The sequence below is a fragment of the Cyprinodon variegatus genome, unplaced genomic scaffold (genome assembly GCF_000732505.1).
Source record: "Cyprinodon variegatus isolate N-32 unplaced genomic scaffold, C_variegatus-1.0 Scaffold235, whole genome shotgun sequence".
Taxonomy (NCBI): Eukaryota; Metazoa; Chordata; class Actinopteri; order Cyprinodontiformes; family Cyprinodontidae; genus Cyprinodon; species Cyprinodon variegatus.
The window spans coordinates 198,923-221,694 of NW_015150688.1; the positions used below are offsets into that span (position 1 = coordinate 198,923).

The window sequence follows — 22,772 nt, forward strand, 5'->3', positions numbered from 1 at the left end:
ATTTCATTTCAGTTTAATACGGGAAAAAGGTCAGAATTCTGACTTTTTTTTCTCAGAATTCTGACTTTAATCTCAGAATTTTGGATCTTAATGTAGATGGGCACCATGAAGGAAGAGATGTGGAGCACTCAGCTTCACTGACAAAGATGTGAGTTGTTTGAGGTGGCCAGTGACACATTGGTGGAAAATGACGGAATTAGGCAAAGAATTCTGAGAAAAAAGTAAAAATTCTGAGATTAAAAGTCAGAATTCTGAGATTTAAAGTCAGAATTCTGAGAAAAAAGTCAGAATTCTGACTTTTTTCCCATATTAAACTGAAATAAAATTTAAAAATCATTAAACTTTTTTTTTTCAGTGGCCCTAATCCTCTTCCGTAGTTTCTGAAGGTTTAGTTGGTAAAGGTTTTTAAAATCTTGATATGAGCAAACCAAAAATTCTTTTAACACCAGAATTCAGATTCTCTTTTTGACTGAAACATTCACCTTTTTCCTCTCAGTTCTTAAATGTTGGGTTTTTCCTCACATTAATTGAAACTTCAACCTTTTGTGGAGTTGTTTGTTTTGACTGTTGAATTAGTTTGGTAATTGAAGGGTACCTGGGAGGCGCTCAGCCTGCAGGAAAGTAAAACGTGGCATCAGAAGGCAGTCTGGCTCTGGAAACTTGTGCTCCACTGGTTTTGTTTCCAAATGTCCTGCAAGCTGCACATGCTGGCATACGGAAACTGCAGCACCTCTCTGCTTTCACAGCCGCCCACATGTTGTCATAAGCTTTGTCATCACAGCTCCAAAAGGTCCGGCGCGGTCATGTGTACAAACAAACAAACACTGTTAGTCAGTGATAGAATCACCACACTTCCACCTGTATGAAATAAGCGGGGCGCTGGTCGCATTTTTTAGGAACAAATTATGTAAAACATGATTCTGACTTCATTTCTGTTTTCATTTATCCTACTGTTTTGTTTTTTTTTTGTCTTCATTTTTCTCATTATGTCACTTTAATGTGAGTCCGTCCCGCTACCAACGAGAGACGGAAGCTATTCTGGACACCTGTGTCAATACGTCGTCTGCTGCTTCCCTCGCTATAAAAATCTGCTTTTCAGGATTTTGTGCTCAGTTTTCCATTATCAGCCTGGAATGCAAACATCTAGCAGCTGGCGATAACTTGTTTTTGTGCCCTCCATAATCATTTTATCGTTGTATCATCATCATAAAAGAAAATGTCATGTTTTTCCAAAAACAAATGTCCTGGTTTTAGCTTCTTTTATAGAAAAAAGCAACCTCTTTAATCCCATACCATAAAATAAAAATACTGTCCAACCGTTTTCCTTCACAGGTCTCCTGTTTAGTCATTAGATGGTTATTTACCTTCAGTATGAATATATTTGTTGAGTAAAAGCCCTGGAAGGTTTATTTGGAAGACATTAGTGAGCAAAGAGCTTGATGAAGACTGAAGAAGACAGCAGTCAGACCTGAGTTAAATCTGGAGGGTTAAGGAAGGTAATAATAAAGATCAACTGTAAATATACCAAGACGTGGTTATTTTTCTGAAACAAGTGGAGCTTTAATGATGGTGACCATCCAAAGGGCTTTGGTGGCTCTGAAAGAGCAGTAGAGGTGAACATCTCTGCTGTAAATTCAACCAGACTGTCCTTTATAGAAGAATAGCAAATAAAACACCTTAGTGGGTCACATTTCCAGTCCAACACATGGCAGGATAATTGTTATAGACTTAAGTTTATCACATTATTTTATGGTTAAAAAAATTGATGATGAAAAGTATGGATGTGACTTTTTGTCAGTTTAATAAAAACCAACATTATTACTGTTGGCTTTAGAGAGGGAAGCTCAGGATAGCATCTGCATCCAGTAGAAAATGTTATTGAAAATTGAAAATCATATTTTAAACATATTATTCAGTTCTGCTGTCATAATACAAAAAGTTGAGGAGTTGGTTATCTTAGCTGAAGGTTTGGTTGATGACATCATCTGCATGTACCCTCAATGTCAGGGGTCACTAATTAAAAATCTGCGTGGTCCGAATAAAGAAAATCAACAACCAGTTAAGGTCCAGAGACATTTTTAATTATAATCCATTACTTTAAATAGCATTTAACGCTGAATTAAAATGCAGGTGTTTATGCATCCATGTTATGCATTGACTTTTTAAATAAAAAAATAACATAAAAAAAGGTTTTTCCATTTTAAAATCTAAAGTGCTTTTTGAAATGGAGAAGATAATCTTTCACAGTTTAGTAAATAGACAATTTCCTGACTTTCACATCTTTTATGAAACAACCGAACTGACCGTTTTCATTTATTTATTTATTTATGGCTTGATGAGAGCAGTAGGCTTCAGGCTGCCCTGCAAGGCTTTAAACCTGGGTTTGAATGGAGACAAAGCCATTCTCAAGCACATATCAAGGTGCTCATTCGTGAGCTTGGATCCATATTTATTTTTGATTATGTTCATGGTGGAGAATCCTGCTTCACAGCAGTAGGTTGAGCCAATACCTAAAATGTGCAGGGCCATCTTTAAGTATGCCGTTTCCCTTTTCTTTCACCATCACACCGCGGTTCTACCAGCAGCCCACACTTTCTCTGCTTTCGTTTTCTCCTCGTCTTCTCCTTCACTCCCATTGCTACTTGACACTGCTGTGTCTTAAAGTAGCAGCAGCAGCAGCCCTGACAGACACAGCTCTTTGGCTAATTTATATGACGGGCAGCCTGGTTCTTTACCATATTAACAGGAGAAGCAGAGCAATCCCAGTTAGACAATGTCGTCGGACAGCATGCAGTAATTTTTAAATGTTTTAAATCTGGTTGGGTCTAGATTAGCCAGCAGGTGGGTCTGGATCCGGACCCTGGTCCATTAATCCAGGACCTCTGCTCTATGATCACCATAAATCAGTTATTTTGACGATGTGCTGGGATCGTTTCCCATCTTCAGCTTTAGTCCATGTATGGAGACGATAATTTGAAAGAAGTGAACGAGTCAGAGCAAATTATCCAAATTCCTCTTTCCAGACTGTCTATTCTACTTGACTGAGCTTCATTTGCTTTAAATTTTCAGTCTCTGAAAAGTTGGATTTAGACAAACTTTTAACATTTTTGTAAAGCTATGAGAGCCATGAGTGCTTTTCCTCTAAAAAGCACTCATGGCTATAAAAGCTAATTTTTGTCAGTGACATAAAATGTCAAAAAATGACACCAAATACATTGGTTCTAATGTTTTTGTTAACAAAAATCACTAACTGAAAAAAATAAAATAAAAAATCAAAGTTATTTGTCCTCTATATTCTGTCCTGAAACTAAACTTGGTATAAAAGGTCATAATTTGAATCCAAACAAAGGTGATTAACTTGCCACCATAAAAACCAGACGACCAGGCTGAGAAATTTCGCTGATGTTCTCAGGGATACGGGTGTTTAACTGGGTCCAATTTCATTTCCCGCAGCATAAAATATAGATTTTCTGCGTGTCATGTAAGTCGCCGTTGTCATGAGGACCAAATTTCAAGCCAAGCCGGCATCAGCCTCACCTTCCATGACTGTCAAAGACGAGTCCCAGCATGTATTACCAAGTTCACTGATGTGTTTGTATCTCCCCCTTCCTTCCCTTCATCTTCTTCCTCTCTGGTCCCGCAGCGCCTTCGAGACCAGATTAAAACGTGGGTGGCATCCAACGAGATCAAAGACAAAAGGCAGCTAATAGAGAACCGCAAACTCATAGAAACGGTGAGTAGGAACCGACAAGAGCGAGGCGAGGATGATGACTCCTCCACTTTTGTTGCAGTGAAGAATAAAACTAAATCAACACATTAATATGATGTTAGAATATAAGATGTCATTAAATTCCCCTTGCAAGTGTAGCCAGTATTAAAATGACCAGATTAGTAAATGAAAGCTGCACCTTTCTGGTATTTAATCTTTCTTTGTTTTAAGTTAAATATATGATTTTGCTTATAGGGAATCTTTATTTTTTAAAGTGCAATATATAATTAAATGTAATTCCCTCTTGCTTCATATTCTATCGTTTTGTGAAGAGGGCTGGAGTTGATATTTGTTCTGCAGCTGAAGCCTTCAGATACCAAACGCTTCATTCCTTCCATGATTGGAAAATCTCTCCATTATCTCAACGTTTTACAAGCAGCTGTTTTCGTGGCCGAGGGCCACATCCTCTGCTTCTGATTGATGCTTCAGCTCAAATCAACGTCTTGTAAGACAAACAAAGATCTGAAACTGCTCAGCACTGCTGCATTAATAACCAGGGACTGTTTCAGGAGCTTAGAGTCACTGTTAATGTTTTGTATTTTGATCAAATAAGATGGAAAGCTTTGTTTTCAGAGCATCATGAACTGATCACAGCTCTTCCTAGAAGAAAAAAACTTTTTTCACTGTAATCAGGTTGCAGTGAAAGCAGAGCTGAATATTAGGTGGGATTTTTTGCATCTGTTTATTATTTTTAAGCTAATCATTAGGGATCTAATGGATCATTTTTATTGACCTTAGAAACAGGCATGTGACTAATTCACCTAAACAATATAAATTTGATTTAGGACTGAAACAATTAAATGATTTAATCATACTTAATTATTTATTAACATAATAATCTAAATCAACTAAATCAATTAATTGGAGTACAGAGAGTGTGACAGAGCACACACTTATATTTATAATTATATCAAAATTGGAAAAAAAAAATTAACATTTTGCATTTAAGATAAAATGTTTTCATCTGTCATGCTCTATCCAGAGCTCCTTTCACCTGGTTTAATCTCATAAAAGAATCAACTTTAAGCAATCCGATTGGCTATCAGATTAATAATTGATTAATCAAAATAACATAAAATAGACAGATTCATCAATATGCAAAAAGTTTGTCAGTTGCAGCCCTATTTGGATTAAAAATCCGCTCCATAAATATGTTTATTTTAACACGGGGACGTTTTTTTTGTCACTGCTTTGATGCCCATCAGGCATCAGGGTCTCATTTGCCTTTTAATTAGAACTATTCAGAACATGTGAGACACCTGCTGCTAAGAAACACACTGAGGGAAAACAACAGCTCAGCGAGGATCCATCTGTCTCATTTGACCCAGAGCTGCTAGATTAGTACGCTGATGGTTTCATTGGCTAAAACTGACACATGATGAATTTATTAACAGTGACTTTATTGAGTAAAAAGCTGTTACTGTATGGTCACTGAGATATGAGCTGCATGAGGAGGTGTAACTGGGATGCTTTCCAAACCATGCCAAATCAACAAGTTTATAACCAATATCACTTTAGGAATCACCTTACCGGTATAAAAATATTATTTATTATCCTATTTGATTTAAACAGAATAAGATATCTGTGTCCATCTGGTTTTAATGAGCTGCCTAAAAAAGTAATAATAATTAATTTGAGCTGCTATCATATCCAGCTTACAGAGGCTTAAAGAACATGTTCCTCATATTTAAGTTCAGCAACAAATCAGACAAAAAAGACAAAGAATCCAAAGATGTTGAAAAACATAAAGAACAACTTTATGTATAATAAAGGCTGGTTTCAGATGTTTTTTAGATGAAATGCAAATCAGATCCAGCATCATTATTATGAAGCGACTTCATCCAAAACAAGCTTCAATACAGTTTTTTTAAGGTGTAACCTTCAGTCTTTTCCTTTAAAAGTTATATCTTATACTTTCTGTTTGAATCTACTTGCAGCAAATGGAGCGCTTTAAAATAGTTGAAAGAGAAACCAAGACGAAAGCGTACTCGAAAGAAGGACTCGGCCTGATCCAGAAGGTGGACCCGGCGCAGAAGGAGAAGGAGGAGGTCGGCACGTGGCTAACGGTGAGCTTCCAGAGGAAGAGACCGGAGCGATGTATGATTTCTCTCCTCCAAACTGCTGGAGTAAAGAACAGGAGATGAAGTTTAACAATTGACATTTTAATATCTCCTCAGCATCAGATAAAAAGTTCAACTTTGCTCATTAGGGAACATTTTACCACCAGTGTGTCTGAATAAAACATGAGGATGAAAATGAGGTTGAGAAAATCAACACTGGAAGAAATTTAAACAAAAAGCTTTTAGTAAAATCGAACAAAACAAGTCAAAAACAAAGCAGCTTATTATGAAATAAATTAACAAAATCCCTTGTTTACATCCTAGTTAAGGATTGATTTGATTAATGTTTGTATTGAAATTTATTTTTTAAATTTATAATGCATTCATGTGCTATATAATACTATATACCATTTTATGATTTTTTTTTTTAGATAAAAGACAACTAATAATATAAACTTTAATGATAAATTTGAAGGCATAAAGTGGCCAGACTTTAAAATAATTTTCCACTTTTTGAATTTTTTGTTTTTTGTGTGTGAACTTTGCTCTTATTCGATCTTTTTCTCCTCTTTTATCTCAGAACACGATAGACACGTTGAACATGCAGGTGGACCAGTTTGAGAGCGAGGTGGAGTCTCTTTCAGTCCAGACCAGGAAGAAGAAAGGAGACAAGGAGGTCAGTCCGCTCTGCTTTCTGATTCCGTTTTTTTTCTTCCTCACATTTCTGCTCCCAGATCTGTTGGCTTGTCATCCCTACAGCTCCTCCGCTTTCATCTCTCTGTCTTCTTTGGCAGAGAGGTCAGATAGTGAGCCCCGCTTTAATCTTCTGTTTCTGGCCAACGAGGATAACCTCATTGACCAAGCTTTTCCAAGGACGTCATTTATAGAAAACCTTCTGCAGTCATTTCTGAGAACTTACAGGTTCTGAATTAAGATTTAATGCGTCTTCTCCATAATAGAGTTGATTTGTCATGACAGTGAGATGGAAAAAGTGCCGCAGACATGAGGTTCTCTAAAAGTCCTTCCTCCTTTTTCCTGTGAGGAAAGTTTGTGCAGAGATAGTTTAAAAAAGGAGAACCAGAAGGATTTATCTTTTTTTTTTTTCTTGTGCAGTTGGCTAGAAGACAAAGGATGAAGTCAATGAGTTCTTCTGTTCTGATTAGAATTGATCCTTTACTGAACAACAGTTCAATGACATCCACCTTTTAAAGACACAGAAGGAAAATAAACATCAACGCTTCTTAATGAAGGCTCTTTAAGCTGCACATCTCCAATTTCTTAACCAAAACCTGTCAGATAAACAACAATTAAAGTCTATTAATCTTTAGCTTGTAATATAAGAAGCAAACAGACAGATGGTTAGCTTCAACGTTAGTGTTGTTGATTAAAGGTATGAATAAGAAAACAGCAGATACCAAAGTATGTTTTTATAAAATGTGACACTAATGAATGAATCTAAAGGCCAGGCTCCCTTAGCTTTAGTTGCTGTGATTATTTTAGTAATGAGTAATTGTCCTATTATTGTTGTTAAAATGGTGTTAATAGTAACTGCTGGTGCGTCCATCTGTGCCGTCGATGTTTTAAAGGGTTAAAAGACGATGATCTGCTCTCAGAGATGCTTCATCGCTCTACAAAGCTGTAACACATCTATTATGCCTAGTTTTATATTTCCGCATACTCTTCTGTTTAGTGTTAAAGATTTGGACAGACAATAAGTGATTTAAATAAAGTAATGTGTAAAATCCCTCGTATATAGAAGTACATCAACTTTCATAAATCACCCTGGATCTTGTAAATAAACATCTGCTCATGACGGTTTAAACTTTCTAACTATAAATCCTTCAATTCAATCCAAGTTGTTCTGTAAATAAAACCAAAGGCTGACTTTGTTCGGCTGGTAGACATCAGGCGTCAGACTCTGGGCCTCCAGGCTGGAGTCCATCAGGTTTCAATGCGATCCAAACCAGTTAAATCCAAAGGATTGTTCTGATCAGGCCTGATTGTTTGATTCAGGTGTTGGAACAGAGAAACATCTACAGGTTAAAGGGCGTCGGCCCTCAAGGTCTACAGTTTAAAGTTTGTGATTCAGTTTGGAAGCTTTTTTATTTTGGGTTTGGTGGCTTTTTAAGGTGGCGTCTTCTTTTTTCTTGTCTTTTATTTGGGTTATAATTGGGTTTCTAAAGGTTCGAATGAAACAACATTGAGTAAACTATTACGCTGCAAAAAATATAAATCTAATTTTTCTTAAAATAAGCACATTTTTCTTGAACTGTGGATGTACACGAGACACTTTGCCAATGGAATAAGATAATTTACATTTTAAATAATAATAAAAAAAAAAAAAACACTGTCTCTTCTTTCAAGTGCATAATATCTAATTATCTTATTTTAAGGGTAGAAATGCTAATTCCATTGGCAGATCATATTAATTACCTACTCAAATTAAGGTTAAACATTCATTTTAAGAAATGTTTGTCTCATTTTTAGATCATTTTTGCAGTGATGGTCTCTTTCTGTCCTCTAGCACCTCTTCAAATACAATGTTTTCATTTTATTTGTATCATTTTTAGCAGGTTTACCTGAAACTATTTTGTGTTTGAAGGTTTTAAGCTTCAAGGACATTTTAATGGTTTGAACTTTCCTTTCTGAAACGCTTTGTTATGGTTCTGGTCTGGTTCTGATTTCGAAGGTTCATCTACATTTTAGAAGAGTATGAAATTAATTTTTTTCCCCCAGTACAGTAGTAATCTGAGGGGGAAAATATGCATTTCTTAACTTTAAGCCTTTGTCTCATCATTTTTATCATTTTTTAAATTTTGTCCTTGATTAAAAAATTTGTGCAGCAAACTAGAATATCTAACGAACAAACTCAGTGCTTTAGTCTGTCTCAAACGGATTGATGGCAGTGACCTGCTGTATGTCTCTGCTGAGATAAAACTAATTAGAAAGTTTGGTTATCCTGAACTCCTCCAAGAGCTGCCCAGTAACAGACACACCTATCCTGTTTTATTATCATCCATTTAGCCAGTTAGGATCCCTTAACCTTCTCTCTCCTGTCTGCGTTTGGGTTAAATCGTTAAATCCTTTTTCTTTACATTAGGGCAGATGTCAAACGTCATACTTTCTATCACCATGACTGGATGATTAAAGCTCTTTTTAGATTATAGTTAAAGCTCCTTTATCCTGCTTTTTTTAAAAAACCTTTAATGTCAATTATACACAAATAAATACCAAAACAATGCCTTTAGAAACGCATTTCTGTTAAAGTATAGTTGTTTTCATCTAACCTTAAAGAAAAACACTTGTCTTCAAAACAAAGCCACCTCTTCCCATCCATGTTGTCTTCCCATTTCATGACCTTGAGAGATTTCCAGCAAATTAGTTAAAAAGAAAAGCTGCTCTGTGCAGATTAGCTGCTAAAACTTTGTCCTAACTTTGAGCCGGAAACATTGTGCAATACCTCAAGGTGCTGAACTCTTTATGAGAGCACAAGGCTTTTATTTGTTATTAATGTCTAAACGACCCCAACATGCAATCCTTAACCTCTTACACCCTCAGGGGGTATAAATAAATTTCTGCCTGACAAAAACACACAAAAGTAAATNTATAAATCCAGGAAAGACGGAGCCTTTGAAGTTCCGGCTCCTAAGACCTGCTGGAGGTCCAGCGGGTTCAGTCATTGTTTTAAATTTCAATTAAAGCAACAATTAATCTCCTGAGCTTGTAAACCAGAGTCAGTTAACATCCCAGTCTTTATCGTTTACTCTTTCTTACTACCTGACTACAATATTTCACGTTTTTATTGCTGCTATGAAACAGCTTATGGCTGTTTTAAAGTTTATTTTCCTCATCTCTATCTTACATGTTTGATACAGCACTTTGGTCAGCTGTTTGTTTTGCTCCTTTAGAAATAAAGTTGCATGCTTTCCACACTTGACCATGTGTGTCGTGTTCTGTCCAAAGTAGGACAATTAAAGCTGTGCGTGTTCTCCAACCATCAGAGCATGTATGAATTAACAGTGAATCACTTGAAGAATGAAATATTGAAATCAGGAAGTGGCCCTCTGCCTGCTTTCTGATGCATTAGGCTGTGAAGTGCTCACAGCAGTCACTAATGCTCTCACAGCTTTAAATCACTCATGTGTTCTCGCCTCTGCACAGTTCACTTGTTTATGAAATGTTTTTTTCCTCATATGGTGGTTTGTTTTCTCCTGTTGGGGGGGTTAAATTATTAATGCAGCTTTTGTTGCACAATGTAAAGAAGAAAAAAATCACCTTATAGCAGAGGGTTAAAAGCAAGTTGTGTCCTGCATGCGATGAGGTCGGCCTGTTGTTTTCCTGCAGAAGCAGGATCGGATCGAGGAGCTGAAGAAGTTTATTGAGAAGCATCGGTACCACATCCGAATGCTGGAGACGATACTGAGAATGCTGGACAATGATTCACTGCAGGTCGAAGCCATAAGGAAGATCAAGGTTTGTCGGGGAGTTCTGCTAAATGCTTTCCTTCTTTCTCTGCAAAGAGGGACACAGATATTTGATGTTTAATCGACACAGAGCCATCAGTCACTCATTTATTCTTTCTTTTTAAGGATGATGTCGAGTACTACATCGACTCATCGCAGGATCCAGACTTCGAGGAGAACGATTATATATACGATGACCTCGACCTGGATGAATTCCGTACGTACAGAAATTATTAGGGAGTCTGTTGGTACATGCAGCCAATGGTCACACAAACATTTTCCATTTGTTTCCCCTCTCAAATAAAGAAATGAACTAGTGAAAAATCCTGCTGTGCAAATCGGGTTTTGCAGCACAGCTCCATTACCAAATCATTAGCTGGATAACCAGAGTTCTGTCTGGATGAAATAGTAATTTAATTTCCTAAACTTTGTGAATTTTACTATGAATGATCACGTAGGTATTTTCAACCAGTATATAAATATTAAACCCAAGAACTCAAATATAATGTTGTGAATTTTCTTTTCACATATACTCCTTTTCCACTGGTGGAAAAAAACGTTTAAACCCAGGAACAATCAGCTTTTAGCGGCAGTGGGAACAGTTTAGTGATACGTGTCTGCCCAGGTCAAACGACTCGGCAAGCAACCCGGATTTAAATCGCCTCGGCTCTGATCAGCATGCTGTGGGAACACCAGAGCCGGGTCGACCTGCTAAATTACATGACACCATTAAACGCAACGTACGGACATTAACACACCTCACCAGGTGCCTCTGATCTGAAGCCAAAACAACTCTGTTTACATTTGATAAACATGGCGCAGCAATGGTGGGAGGGAATCAGACGGACAACACAGCGAAACACGCCCTGACTTCTTACGTATTGCCCTTCATTGTTTACTTTCTTGATTTCTGCCGCACTGGTGACATCATCAACACTAACCCAGCGTGATCATCATTAGACTAACAGCTGCGGAGGGACAGAGGCCACGCAGCTGACAGCAAGGGGTTAGACCCAGCTTCTATAGCCAATGGGAAGGGAGCCAGATGCTGATTGTTAGCAGATCGATCCATGTTTGAAAAATCTGGTTTAATGCACTATTTTCAGGGGGAAAGAGGATTATTGTTACATAATTAAGACACATTTAAACATACCCAGTTTTAAATGCTTCAGGTACTTATGTCGTATAGGACAATTTCATTTTATTAACTGATTCTGACTGCGGTGCAGGTCTGGGCTGAGTGTTGGAGGTGGAGGAAAAAGCACTGCAGCGGGAAGTCATCCTGACAGAGTTTATATCCTAAAATTATTCCAAAGTCGTTCTTTTTATTCTAATCAGAGCACATAGGAAATTAGACATATGTTAAAAGGGAAACTAAGAGGAAAAAAGTATAAAAAGGCTCGACCCTCCCCGCAGAAGGTGCGCTGCGAATTGAGAGAAGGAAATCCCCTCAGGACACCTACTGTACTTTACCATAGCAGTGGTGCAGCAGGTCAAAGACGTGTTAGTTGCTGTTTAATTATGTCGGCCGCGCACCATCATTTACATAATAAAATGTAATCACCAGTATCACAAGTAGCAGACTGGTTATTTCTTTATTTAACTTAAAGCCAACACACTGCAGCACATACAGCTGGCTGCACTTTCTTCGCTGATATTAGGCAGCTTCGATTTCTGATCATTGGATCGGGCATCAAAACTACAAATAAAAAATACCATAAATGAATTTGATAATCTGGGGGAAATTAAATGTTCCGGTTCGGATCTATTCTCGATTTCATAGGCCAATCAGGATCAGCTGCTCTATATTTAAATACCATATTTATGTTTACATATTGTTCTTCCAAGAGTTTTTCTCCTAATTCTTCTCCATAATTGTTTCATTTTTTTTCTTCTAAAGATGCTCCTCTTTAGAAGAATATATTAATATAAATATATATATATATATATATATATATATATATATTCTTAAAACCTTGATCTCTACAGTAAGCAATGGATACAGGCTTTACGCCGGTCATTAAAAAATCCAAAAAATTTTATTTTTTAAATTAATTCAATTTGATTATCGTGGCATTTAAAATGCTTCATTTAAAAATAAAAACACACATAAAAAACAATTTCGTTGGATTTATCAGATATAACTGGTTCCCCGTGTTTGTAAATTTTGTATTTTTGGAAAAGAAGTTTGAGGCGTAGAAAAAGCTTGAGAATGGGGAAAATTCAAATCTCAAAAAAGTGGCTGGAAAACGAGGAATTTGGGACATGGATGCAGCCTCTCAACTTTAAAGATGTGGAAGGATTTTGCCGTGTATATGAGAGTCACGGGTACTTGTTAATGGCATTAAAATTATTTCTAGGAGCATTAGAAGATCATTAAAAAGCATTCCTGTTTAAACCCTGGGATAAAACTATGAGCTACTGTGTTAAACTGGTCCTGATGAAACCTGGACTTCAAAATATTACGACAACAAAAGCAAAGAGTTCACGATTAATGCTGAAACCTTCTGGTTCTCTACTGCCTACAGCTCAACCTTTGCTGGCCACCTCCCCACCAGGACCCTCGCACTTGGAGGACGAGATCTTCCAGAACTCCAGCAGCACACCGACCTCCACCACCTCATCCTCACCAATTCCTCCTTCACCTGCCACTTGCACTACAGTGAGAGCAATTTTCAGTTTCCTGATTTTATTTTACACTCATGGAAATTATCACTAATATGTTTATTTCCTTCCTACTTCCTGTGATTCTTTGATCCTTCAGGGATATGAGGTTAAAAATTATATTTCAACCTGTTACTAAGAAGTTTTTTGACACCAAATAGGGCTTATCTGGTCATCGACCTGGAAGATGTTTTAAAGTGAGAGTGCTATTCATGGAAAATGAAGTTAATTATTACATTAACCTAAAGTCAAGGCACATCAACATCTAAAGTACATGCAAAGATAATTGCCTTTGTTGCTATTGTAGTGCCTTACCATCTGCTCCTTCTGTTCTCTTGTTTTGGCTCCATATCATCTCTTCTGCTTCTCCACCCTCATTCAGTGTGTAGCATAAGTAGCTATTATAGCTCTGTGTTTAAGTGTAGGAGTTGTGGTATTGTTCACTGCTGATGAGGAAAGATTTTTTTTTAAATCTGGGACTAAGGGAGATGTGAAAGAGACTGTGTCCAAGATGTTCCGTTAACATTTCAACAGTTTCACTTTTATTTGCTTTGACAGGTTTGGGTAACATGAATGTTTATTACGAACAGTGACTCATGCTATGTTACATGATTCAAAAGTGAATTTTTTACTTTTTCAACCAAACACTAAAGCATTTCTCATAATAATTTAACTACTTTCCACATATATGGATTAAAACATATTAAAAAGACATCCAGTAAACCTGGACTGATTTCGTGCTGGACTTAAAATTAAGAAGTGTGGAGAAACCATGCAATGAAAGAGTTCACTAATTCTTCCTGGTGTTCCACAAGGCTTAATGCTCGGTACCCTTCTTTTTGATATTAATATTGGTCAGATATCAGGCAAAAAAAATTATATCAGAATATATCGGCCTGCTTGTAAATATTAGAAAGCGTATGAAGACACTTTGCTTCTATCCACTTTTGTTTAAAATTTATGGAAGTCTTTAGTGAATAAGAAAGGAGTCAGTTGTTTCTCATACCTGATGTTGTTTAGAATTGTTCTTTTTAAAAAGAATAATCACTCGATCAAGCCTTTTCTATTAATCCACACAATGAAATCAGCATTTAAAGTATTAAAGTATGTATTAATGCTGATATTGTGTCAGTCAGAATTTATATTGGTCAGTACTTAAAGCTAGAATATCAGTATCATATTTGAAACAAATAAGTCTTATCAGGACACCACTACTCTTTGTGTTGTCCTCTAACTACACAGCTATGGCCACAGCCTCCTGTTTACTATACAACAACCAATACTCAGAGTACAGCGTGTGCGTTATCTCTCTTTGATTTTCTTTGTAGATGATAGAATGATTGTATATCACTAGTTCTTCAATGAAGTTAACTAAACAAGCATCATTTCTCATTTGAGTCTGTAGATTTTTTGCCCTAAAGCTAAAATATATATTTGTCTTTCAGTTCCAATTAATACAATTTGGAAACAAAATTAAAATTTTCATTACTTGTAATCTTCATATTTGATAGAAAATTTCAAATTTCTGTATTATGTTAAATGGAAACAAACCATTAAAACCTTTTTTTTTCTATTGGTATAATTACCAGAAATGTTGATTTTGATACATTTGAATAGATAATTGGTTCTACCATATGGAGATGTAAAATATTCACTTCTTTCAAAGATGTTGTTTTTATGAATATCTCTCTTTTGAGTTAGAAAGACCAAAATAACTTTCAGGTTTTATTAACTCTTTGATTAATCTTCTCTTTGTTTGAATGTTTGATGCAGTTTTTTTCTTTATTTGGCATAATTTACTGTGCGGCTTGTTTCTGAAATCAGTTCTGTTCTGAAACCTTATTTTGATGCCTTTTCCAGGAGAATTCAGAAGATGACAAGAAGAGGGGACGTTCAACAGACAGTGAAGTCAGTCAGGTTAGTTTATAGACACTTCGATTTATGTAGTCTACTCTAAGGGTGTGTTATCTTTGACTAATTTTAGGTATTTAATGGCTTGTTGTGAGCCCCAGGGCAGCTGTGGCTCCAGTATAGCTTGCTACCTTCAGTGTGTGTGTGTGTATGGGTGAATGACTGAATGTGTTGTAAAGCGCTTTGGTCGTGTCCTCTGACTTAAAAAAGTATTCTATAAGTACAGGCCATTTACCATTTGTTGAGGTTTTCGGTCTAAATATTAGAATAACTGGACCCTGCAAATAACCCATTTAAGTTAAATGGCTGCATTTCAGATAAATTGATGCTAACTTGTGGACATAATCTGTAGTTTTGTGTTATGACCTCTGACTTCTGTGCCTGTTTTTGTTCTAGTTTTTTATTGGAGCGTTAATCACCGTTTGTAAAAGTCTTCTACTTAGTAAGCTGTGCAGCAGGTTTGATGGACAGAAATTATGAAACACTTTTTTTTTTTCAGTCTCCAGTGAAGAATGGAAATCCCTCCTTGTCGTTATCTTCCTCCTCCTCTTCCTCCTCCTCGTCTTCCTCCGCCTCGGGGCTCACCTCGTCCTCTCTGGTCTCTGTTGCTGGCGGAGGTATCGGCAGCGCGGGCGGCGGTCATCAAAGCGCCGTAGGGGGTCCTTTCTCCAACACTTCAGCTGGCAGCTACAGTAACGCCACGCAGCAGCCGCCTCACCCCTCTGTGCAGCAGCAGCAGCAGGCCAAAAACGCAGCGAGCTCTTCTGCTCCCATCTCAAACTCCAGCTCCTCCACCAACAGCCACAGCACCTCCTCAGCGTCCTCTCCACCCAGCACACAGGGCCTCTTCCCCTCGAACTCCCAGCCTTTCACGCCGTCGGGTTCTACGGCGACCTCAAACAGCCTCGGCCTCAACCTGGGGTCCTCTCTGGGGAAAGGCTCCATCTCCAGCAGCCCCGGCTTGTCAGGGATGCCGGCATCTCTGAGCACAGTGGTGGGCCTTCTGTCGAGCCCCACCCCAGCCCCCTACGCTCAGGCGGCCGCCGCAGGCACCGGCAGCTCCAGCTTGCCAGGCTCTCTGGGCGGAATCAGCTCCACATCGACCAACAGCGGGGTGGGTGTCATCGGTAGCGGCAGCATGGCAGTCGGCGGGCCGACGTCCTCGCAGGGAGGCGTGCTCGGCACGACACCTGTTGTGGGCAGTGTTGGCTCAGGGATTCTGGGTTTGGGTTCGGGTCAATCAGTGGGACAGGGGTCTTCTATGGGGTCGCAGAGCCCCGTTGGGAGCTTAGCTCCTGGAGGCGGACTAGGAGTTATCGGCAGCAACGGAGGCAGCTTAGGATCCATAGGAAGTGGAGTCGGAGGAGGAAGCTCATCTCTGTCCGTTCAACCGCCAAGCCGGCAGAAGCAGAGCAATAGCACAGGTGAGCATCTGACCCCCACCCAAACACATTCATTTAAAGATCAAGTGATGGATATTCCCTGATCCTCTGACATGTGCACATATTCCACTGACGGGCCGCACCCGTCGCTGAATGAGTCATGTGACACACAGCGCCGTTTAAAGCAGTCTGAGCTCCCCTTATACACCAGAGCTAACTTAGCTAAAAGTTTTTAAGGCAACAAGCCAGACACGACACTAACCTCATCAGACATACATCTAGAGAGGCGAATATAGCCTTTTATTTATCGGTAACTTGATAAATTGACAGTCTACTTTTCCAAACTGGTCTACTGGGGTCAGACTGGTTCATTTTTCCACTGTGCAGCGTTGCCAGTTGCTCTCAAGCAGGGAAACCTGGAGGTTACAGGACTAGCGCCCCTAGTGGCAGAGATTTACATTGTTTTGCTTTAAGAATCATTACAATAAAGGCTCTGGAGTGACACGCAGAAATGTTTAGAGCTGACGTTCAGAGCTTTTTTATTGGTCTTTCAGATAAAATTTTCAATTAATATAAATAGTTATTTTTTTCCTCAAAAAAAGTAAAATGCTTTGCATATCTCAATATTATTTCAATAGATTATAATGTCATTAAGAAAGTTTGTTTAAGACAGTTTTTCATTCACTTACATTGTAACCTGTGTAATAATGTGTGTTAGCCTGCGAGTTAGCATGTAATGAATGGTGCTGATTTTACATAGTTTTATCCAAAACTTAAAATACAAGACCAAAACAAAGATAACGTTATTTTTTAAATAAAATATAGCAGTTTGAATATTTGTCTAACCAACTATTGTGTGTATTTCTTAAAGGTTTACTTAAAAAGGCGGTGTGAAGAGGTAAAAAAAAAATCAGGATAGCTTTGAACAGCGACACCACAGCATATAGAAATTACCTCATTAATACACAAACCCTAAAAGTGTAATTTACCTCCAGCCTGTATGCTGCGTAAAGCAGTAACATGTCATCTGAAATGGTTTTATGATTTTTATTTTTTTAATCGCTAATCATGGATTATTTTAATCCCTAATCAGATCTTCTTTTGCTCTGACATCTATTGTCTTTAAACGGCGCCTTGTCAAGATTTCTTCATTTATTTATTTGTACCATTAACTCTGTTTCTAGCAGGTCACAGTGCTTTGGTACCAGATAGCACAACAGACTCCACCCTGAACAGTGCCAGCCAATCACAAAGCAGCCAGTCCTCATCTCTGACCTCCACAGCCAATCAGCTGTAAGTTCTTTCACTGCCAGAAGCAAAAAAGACCTTTTGGCTGTTTTTTCTTCATCTTTAAATTCTTTCATGTTTTCATTCTTTAGTTAATTCTTTTTTTTTGCTTGCATTTTTTATTAAATTGTAGCTAAGCTAATTCAAACAGTTGATTACATCACTGTTCCTCCTTCCCAGTAAGGACACTGGTCCCAGTTTGCTTAGCTCCATGGGTTTGTCGTCCACCTCCCCGTCGCCTGCTGCCTACAGCGAGGCTAAAGCGAGCGGCGGAAGCCTTCAGAATGGGCCGCTGTCCTATTCGCTGTCATCTGAAAGCATCAAGGTGAGAAAACGGTATCAGACTGGAGCCAAACCAGTTTGATCATGGTGGGATTTTAACGGTGTGACTGTAAACTATTAAATTTATCATAGCCAGAAATCTGTTCATCTCCTTCACTGGCTAATCTGTGTCCACTCCTGCATTCACATACCTACATTTCCCTGATCGAGAACAGCCTGAAATAGTTATTCAAGTTAAAGCATAATTTCTTTCCACAGGCCTCACAGGACAGTATGATGGTTGAAAGACGTGTTCGTCTGGGAGAGTTTCTGTATAAATGTGGGCAATGGAAGCACAGCTTCAGGTTCCATAAAAGGACTGCAAATGAACCGCAGCACTTTAGGAACGGTGTCAGAGTGATCATATCACAACAAACTGTCCAGCATGGTGGGTGGGGGGTGATAATGAGGGCTTGTTTTGTGGCCTTGGGGCTGATGGTTTTGTTTCTAATTCAGTAAAAAAGGAAAGACTGTGAAATGTTTAGATTTAAAGGACAAAAACATCCATAATAAGAAAATTAAAGTAAAATAAAAACACCATAAAACTTGAATCTAAACATATTTTGATAACCTGATCTGTGAAGAGGTTAATGATAACCAACTCGGCACAGACATGCAGGAGATCCGTGTTCTCATGAATGTCCTTGTCTGTCCTCGTCATCCTTAGGAGCCTCTGAGCAGATCCATGGCCGAGCGAGCAGCACCAAGCTCAGGGATCGAGGGAGACGTGTCCTCCCTGCACCTTACTTCCGGTAGGATTCACACCGAAGAGCAGCAGATTTAATGGAACTAAATGTCATCTCCCTTCCCACTCTCATCCTCTTCTGAACAAAGACTGCAGCCGATATAATCACCCCTGACTCAACTTTATGTCTCGTTGTTTCTCCTCCTTCTGCATCGCCTGTTCCCTCCACCCCCACCCTTTTATTCCCTCATTCTTCCTCCATCTGTTCTCAGACAACTTCCCAAGCAGCACTACGGCCCCGTCAGGGCCTCCGTCAGCACCTCAGTCCTCCCTGTCAGAGGTCAGCATCCTGCCATCGCTGGGCGTCTGTCCGCTGGGGCCGGTTCCCCTCTCCAAAGACCAGCTCTACCAACAGGCCATGCAGGAAGCGACGTGGACGCACATGCCCCACCCGTCCGACTCGGAGAGAATCAGGTGCAGTAAACTGCTCACAGCAGCCAGTTATCACTTATTAAAGGTATTACAGGTTCAAACTCAACATTTCTCTGCTTCCACAGTGTTTTAATTTTCAGTGAAAAAAGAGAAATAATTTTGGAAAAATAATTAAAAAATATATATATTTCAATTTACCTTCATTATTGTTGGTGCAGGGATATTTACAGTTCAAACAGGGATTCATCTGTGGTTGGAAAGGAGGAAAAGCAGAAGGAATTGCAAACATTGCCAGGTAGTGAATAACATGTAAAAATAATATTTAGAATAAATATTTTTTTAAAATTCAATTAAATAAAATTCTATTAATTCATTCAATTAATTAAATAAATCAAGAACCTTAATTTTGATCATTTAGATATGTGCTGCAGTTCACTTGGGTCACCACCAGGTGACCAATCTGCACTTTTACATCGAACAGAGCATATTTCCCCACAGGTGTTAGTGCGTCCAGGTGTGTCAGTTTTTAAAGGCAAATCAGCATATAAAAGCATTCAGATTCACAAAATACCCCCCTAAATATGTAAAACAATAGAAGTTTCAATGAAATCAGCACAAAAAAAAGAAGAAAAAAACATTTTAGAAAATAAAACACTACAGTTTTTTTTCAAACTGGCCACTGGGAGCAAAAAAACTGAAGCAAAAATTAACCTTTTTCCGTCTGTTTCTAAAACTGAATTTGTAGTTAAGATGATTTTATGATGCATTGTAGAACCAAGAACATCAGACATTAAATTAAACCTTAGATAACGATGCATTGTACCTCCACATTGGGACATAGGGTTTATTTACTGATTTATGGAGTTAATTATTTTATCATAGTTTTTGTAAAATGTTTTAGTTTTATCATTTTTTTTTATTTTGTTTCTTCTACTTTCATGTAACTAAGCATTTATTTAACAACATTTCAGTTTGTAGAAATGTGTTTTGTTTTTCTTTATTGAAACATTTTTTATTTTACAAACAACTTAAACACTGAATAACAGGACCGGCAAGAGGGAGCAGAAAGAAAAATAGCAAAGGGAAAGAAAAGAAATTGATTAATAAGAAAAAAACTATTTCTATATTAGACTGAACAGCAGCCCTTTGTCAGGAGCAGAAACAATCCTGCAGCACCAGATCAGGTGTGAAAACAGTAAGGGTTTAAAAAAGCTAATAAACACCTTTACATCAAATCCAGCCTGAGTTTTCATCACCAGATTCATCCAAACAGATTCCAACACTTTCTTAATTCCTCCTACATTTTTTTTCTCACCCCATCAGTGTTGTAGGTACAGACTTAACCTGACTTTGTACTTAACAAGCGTTTTCTTTTGTTTTCAAAGATGTTCACATTTTAAAATATGTCATTTGATTCCAGTTTTTATTTCCAATCTGTTCTGATCTGTTAAAAAACGATGAAACTTTCCCCTCCTGATGGATTTAATGTTGTGTTGCCACTCCAGGCAGTACCTCATGAGGAACCCCTGCCCCACCCCACCTTTCCACCACCAGATGCCTCCGCCCCATTCCGACACTGTAGAGTTTTACCAGAGGCTTTCCACAGAAACGCTGTTCTTCATTTTCTACTACCTGGAGGTAAGCCTCTTCTAATTACCATCTTTTTTGTTTTGTTTTATTTAGCTAAAGAACATCCTGGACCACAGAGTAAATTTCTCTTCATCTCAGATTTTTCAGACCTTTTTAATTAACAGCAGAGAAACTTGGGTTACCTAAAAATAAACTCTTAACTCGTAGCATCCTTTCCCTCATTGCTTGCCTCCTCTCTGTGCAGGGCACTAAGGCCCAGTATCTCGCAGCCAAGGCCCTGAAGAAGCAGTCATGGAGGTTCCATACAAAGTACATGATGTGGTTTCAGAGGCACGAAGAGCCCAAGACCATCACTGATGAGTATGAGCAGGTAGGTCTGGAGTCACAGTCAGCAGTCAGAGGGTAAATTAGTCAACAATCAGACAAACATTATCAGAAAACCTCACAGGACTTAAAACCAGCCAAATGAGGTAATTAAAGACCAGGCAGAGTAAATTTGGTTAATCATTTAGCTCAGTCTTTGAACTTTGGAAAAGCATGAATTTAGATTAAAGTATGAAGGAAATTGAGATATCTGACCTTGGGTGTCTCTGCAAAGCCATTGGGTGTCGTCTGTTGTGATAGTAATAGAGTGTGGATGTGTTGAGCACCACTCTGTGTGCAGATCATGATATTTTCCCCACTGTTTTCTTCCCTTTAGGGAACATACATTTATTTTGACTATGAGAAGTGGGGCCAGCGGAAAAAAGAGGGCTTTACCTTTGAGTACCGGTACCTAGAGGACCGAGACCTCCAGTGACACGGCGGACAGACGGACAGACAGCTGGGACTAAAGAGAGGAACAGAAACAAACCAATGAAGACTGGTGATGCGCCTGCTGACATTCCTGGATTTGACCTCAGCTCTCCTGGGGAAAGGAGACCGAAGGGCCGGAGTCGGGGTGAGGAAGGGGGGGCGGCCAGGTTTGCTAGCCCCCTTCCTCCCACCTGACCCTCCAACCCTGCCTTACCATCCTCACACTGACAGTCCATCACACCCTATCATCTCCTTCTCCTCTATACCTCTTTCATATTTTATTTGCCTTCTTCATCAGCAGTCAGACATGAAACACATTTTGTAATCAGTTCGGCTTTTTTCATCCTCTAACGCCGACTTTACTCTCCCTCGGTCCCATGAGGACCAGAGAGGTTTGGTGAATCACAGAATGAGCTAAATTCCCTCAGATGCTCGGTTCTAAAAGCAGCTGAGGAAGTCACCTACATGAGGTGCAGCAGATTGCTGCGCTGCTGTTACACAGCAGGATCAGAATGAGCAACTTAACCACAATAACAAACCATTTTCCACAAACAATCTGAATTTACATCCTCATCAGTGATTGAAGAGGTTCTCACTTGTTAAATTTAAACAGAAAACATTGAGGTTCCACCCTGTTGCTCCCCTGAGTGTTTGTTTTTGCTTTAACAACCTGCCTTCACCTTTCCGTTATTCTCAGCGCCGCTCCGGTGCGGGGAACCACTTATGGTAGGTGGCACCACAGGCCTCGCTCGCTCGCCTGGTCGTGTTCCTTTTTAAAAGCCCAAAGAGCATTTTGTGAGGTCCAAATTTATCCTGCCCTGCTTTACTTCCGTCAGGCCTGTGGTGGAGAGTTGCCGGTAGCCGACTGTTAGGTGGTGGGCAGCGTTACGTCACAGCCGCCAAACCGTCTGACAGAAATAGAACAAACTTCAGGTCTCTTTCCTCTGGCGGATCCGTTTATGTGGAGTTATTCACTGAAGGATGGAGACTCTGAAACAAAACAGTGAAAGAAAAAATGTCCTTCCTGAACTTAACTCACTTTTTTCAGTTTTAAGGCAGATAAACTTATCTGGAAATGAGTTTGTTGGTCTCAGACCTTTGTTCCTCTTCTTGGTGGAGTCAGACGGTGAATCAGAGCAACCCGCCTGCTTTAATAAAATTAAAAACACAAAATCAAAGATTTTCATCCAACCTACACACGTGCTTCAAATGTAAAAAAATAAATAAATAAAATGCAGATAAAACAAAAATGGCATCATTACTGATCCAGGAAGACAAACTGATCCATCAGAACCAAAAAGTCAACTTTTTATGCTGCTGAGCCCAGATGTATGTCGTCTTTTACATGCAAAGACTAAAACCCCAGACCCTGTTTTCTCTCCCCATCGTTTGGTTTATTCACCTGATTTTGTT

At 38.7% G+C, this 22,772-nt stretch overlaps 1 protein-coding gene across 3 annotated transcripts in view; it reads left to right on the top strand.

The window, feature by feature from the left end:
- LOC107089013 (CCR4-NOT transcription complex subunit 3-like) overlaps positions 1-22,622 on the top strand; it is a 37,905-nt gene extending 15,283 nt beyond the window's left edge. Inside the window, exons 5-19 of one of the 3 annotated variants that reach the window (XM_015381519.1) lie at positions 3,644-3,733; positions 5,707-5,835; positions 6,410-6,505; positions 10,174-10,302; positions 10,419-10,509; positions 12,821-12,954; positions 14,817-14,873; positions 15,367-16,291; positions 17,434-17,542; positions 17,717-17,861; positions 18,525-18,609; positions 18,815-19,016; positions 20,480-20,612; positions 20,809-20,934; positions 21,265-22,622. In XM_015381519.1, the coding sequence (XP_015237005.1) occupies positions 3,644-3,733; positions 5,707-5,835; positions 6,410-6,505; positions 10,174-10,302; positions 10,419-10,509; positions 12,821-12,954; positions 14,817-14,873; positions 15,367-16,291; positions 17,434-17,542; positions 17,717-17,861; positions 18,525-18,609; positions 18,815-19,016; positions 20,480-20,612; positions 20,809-20,934; positions 21,265-21,363 (2,550 nt within the window). In that variant the 3' untranslated portion in view covers positions 21,364-22,622. The remainder of the gene's footprint in view (positions 1-3,643; positions 3,734-5,706; positions 5,836-6,409; positions 6,506-10,173; positions 10,303-10,418; positions 10,510-12,820; positions 12,955-14,816; positions 14,874-15,366; positions 16,292-17,433; positions 17,543-17,716; positions 17,862-18,524; positions 18,610-18,814; positions 19,017-20,479; positions 20,613-20,808; positions 20,935-21,264) is intronic. The other 2 variants (XM_015381520.1, XM_015381521.1) reach the window with 2 other exon arrangements.
- The last annotated feature ends 150 nt before the right edge of the window (positions 22,623-22,772 follow it).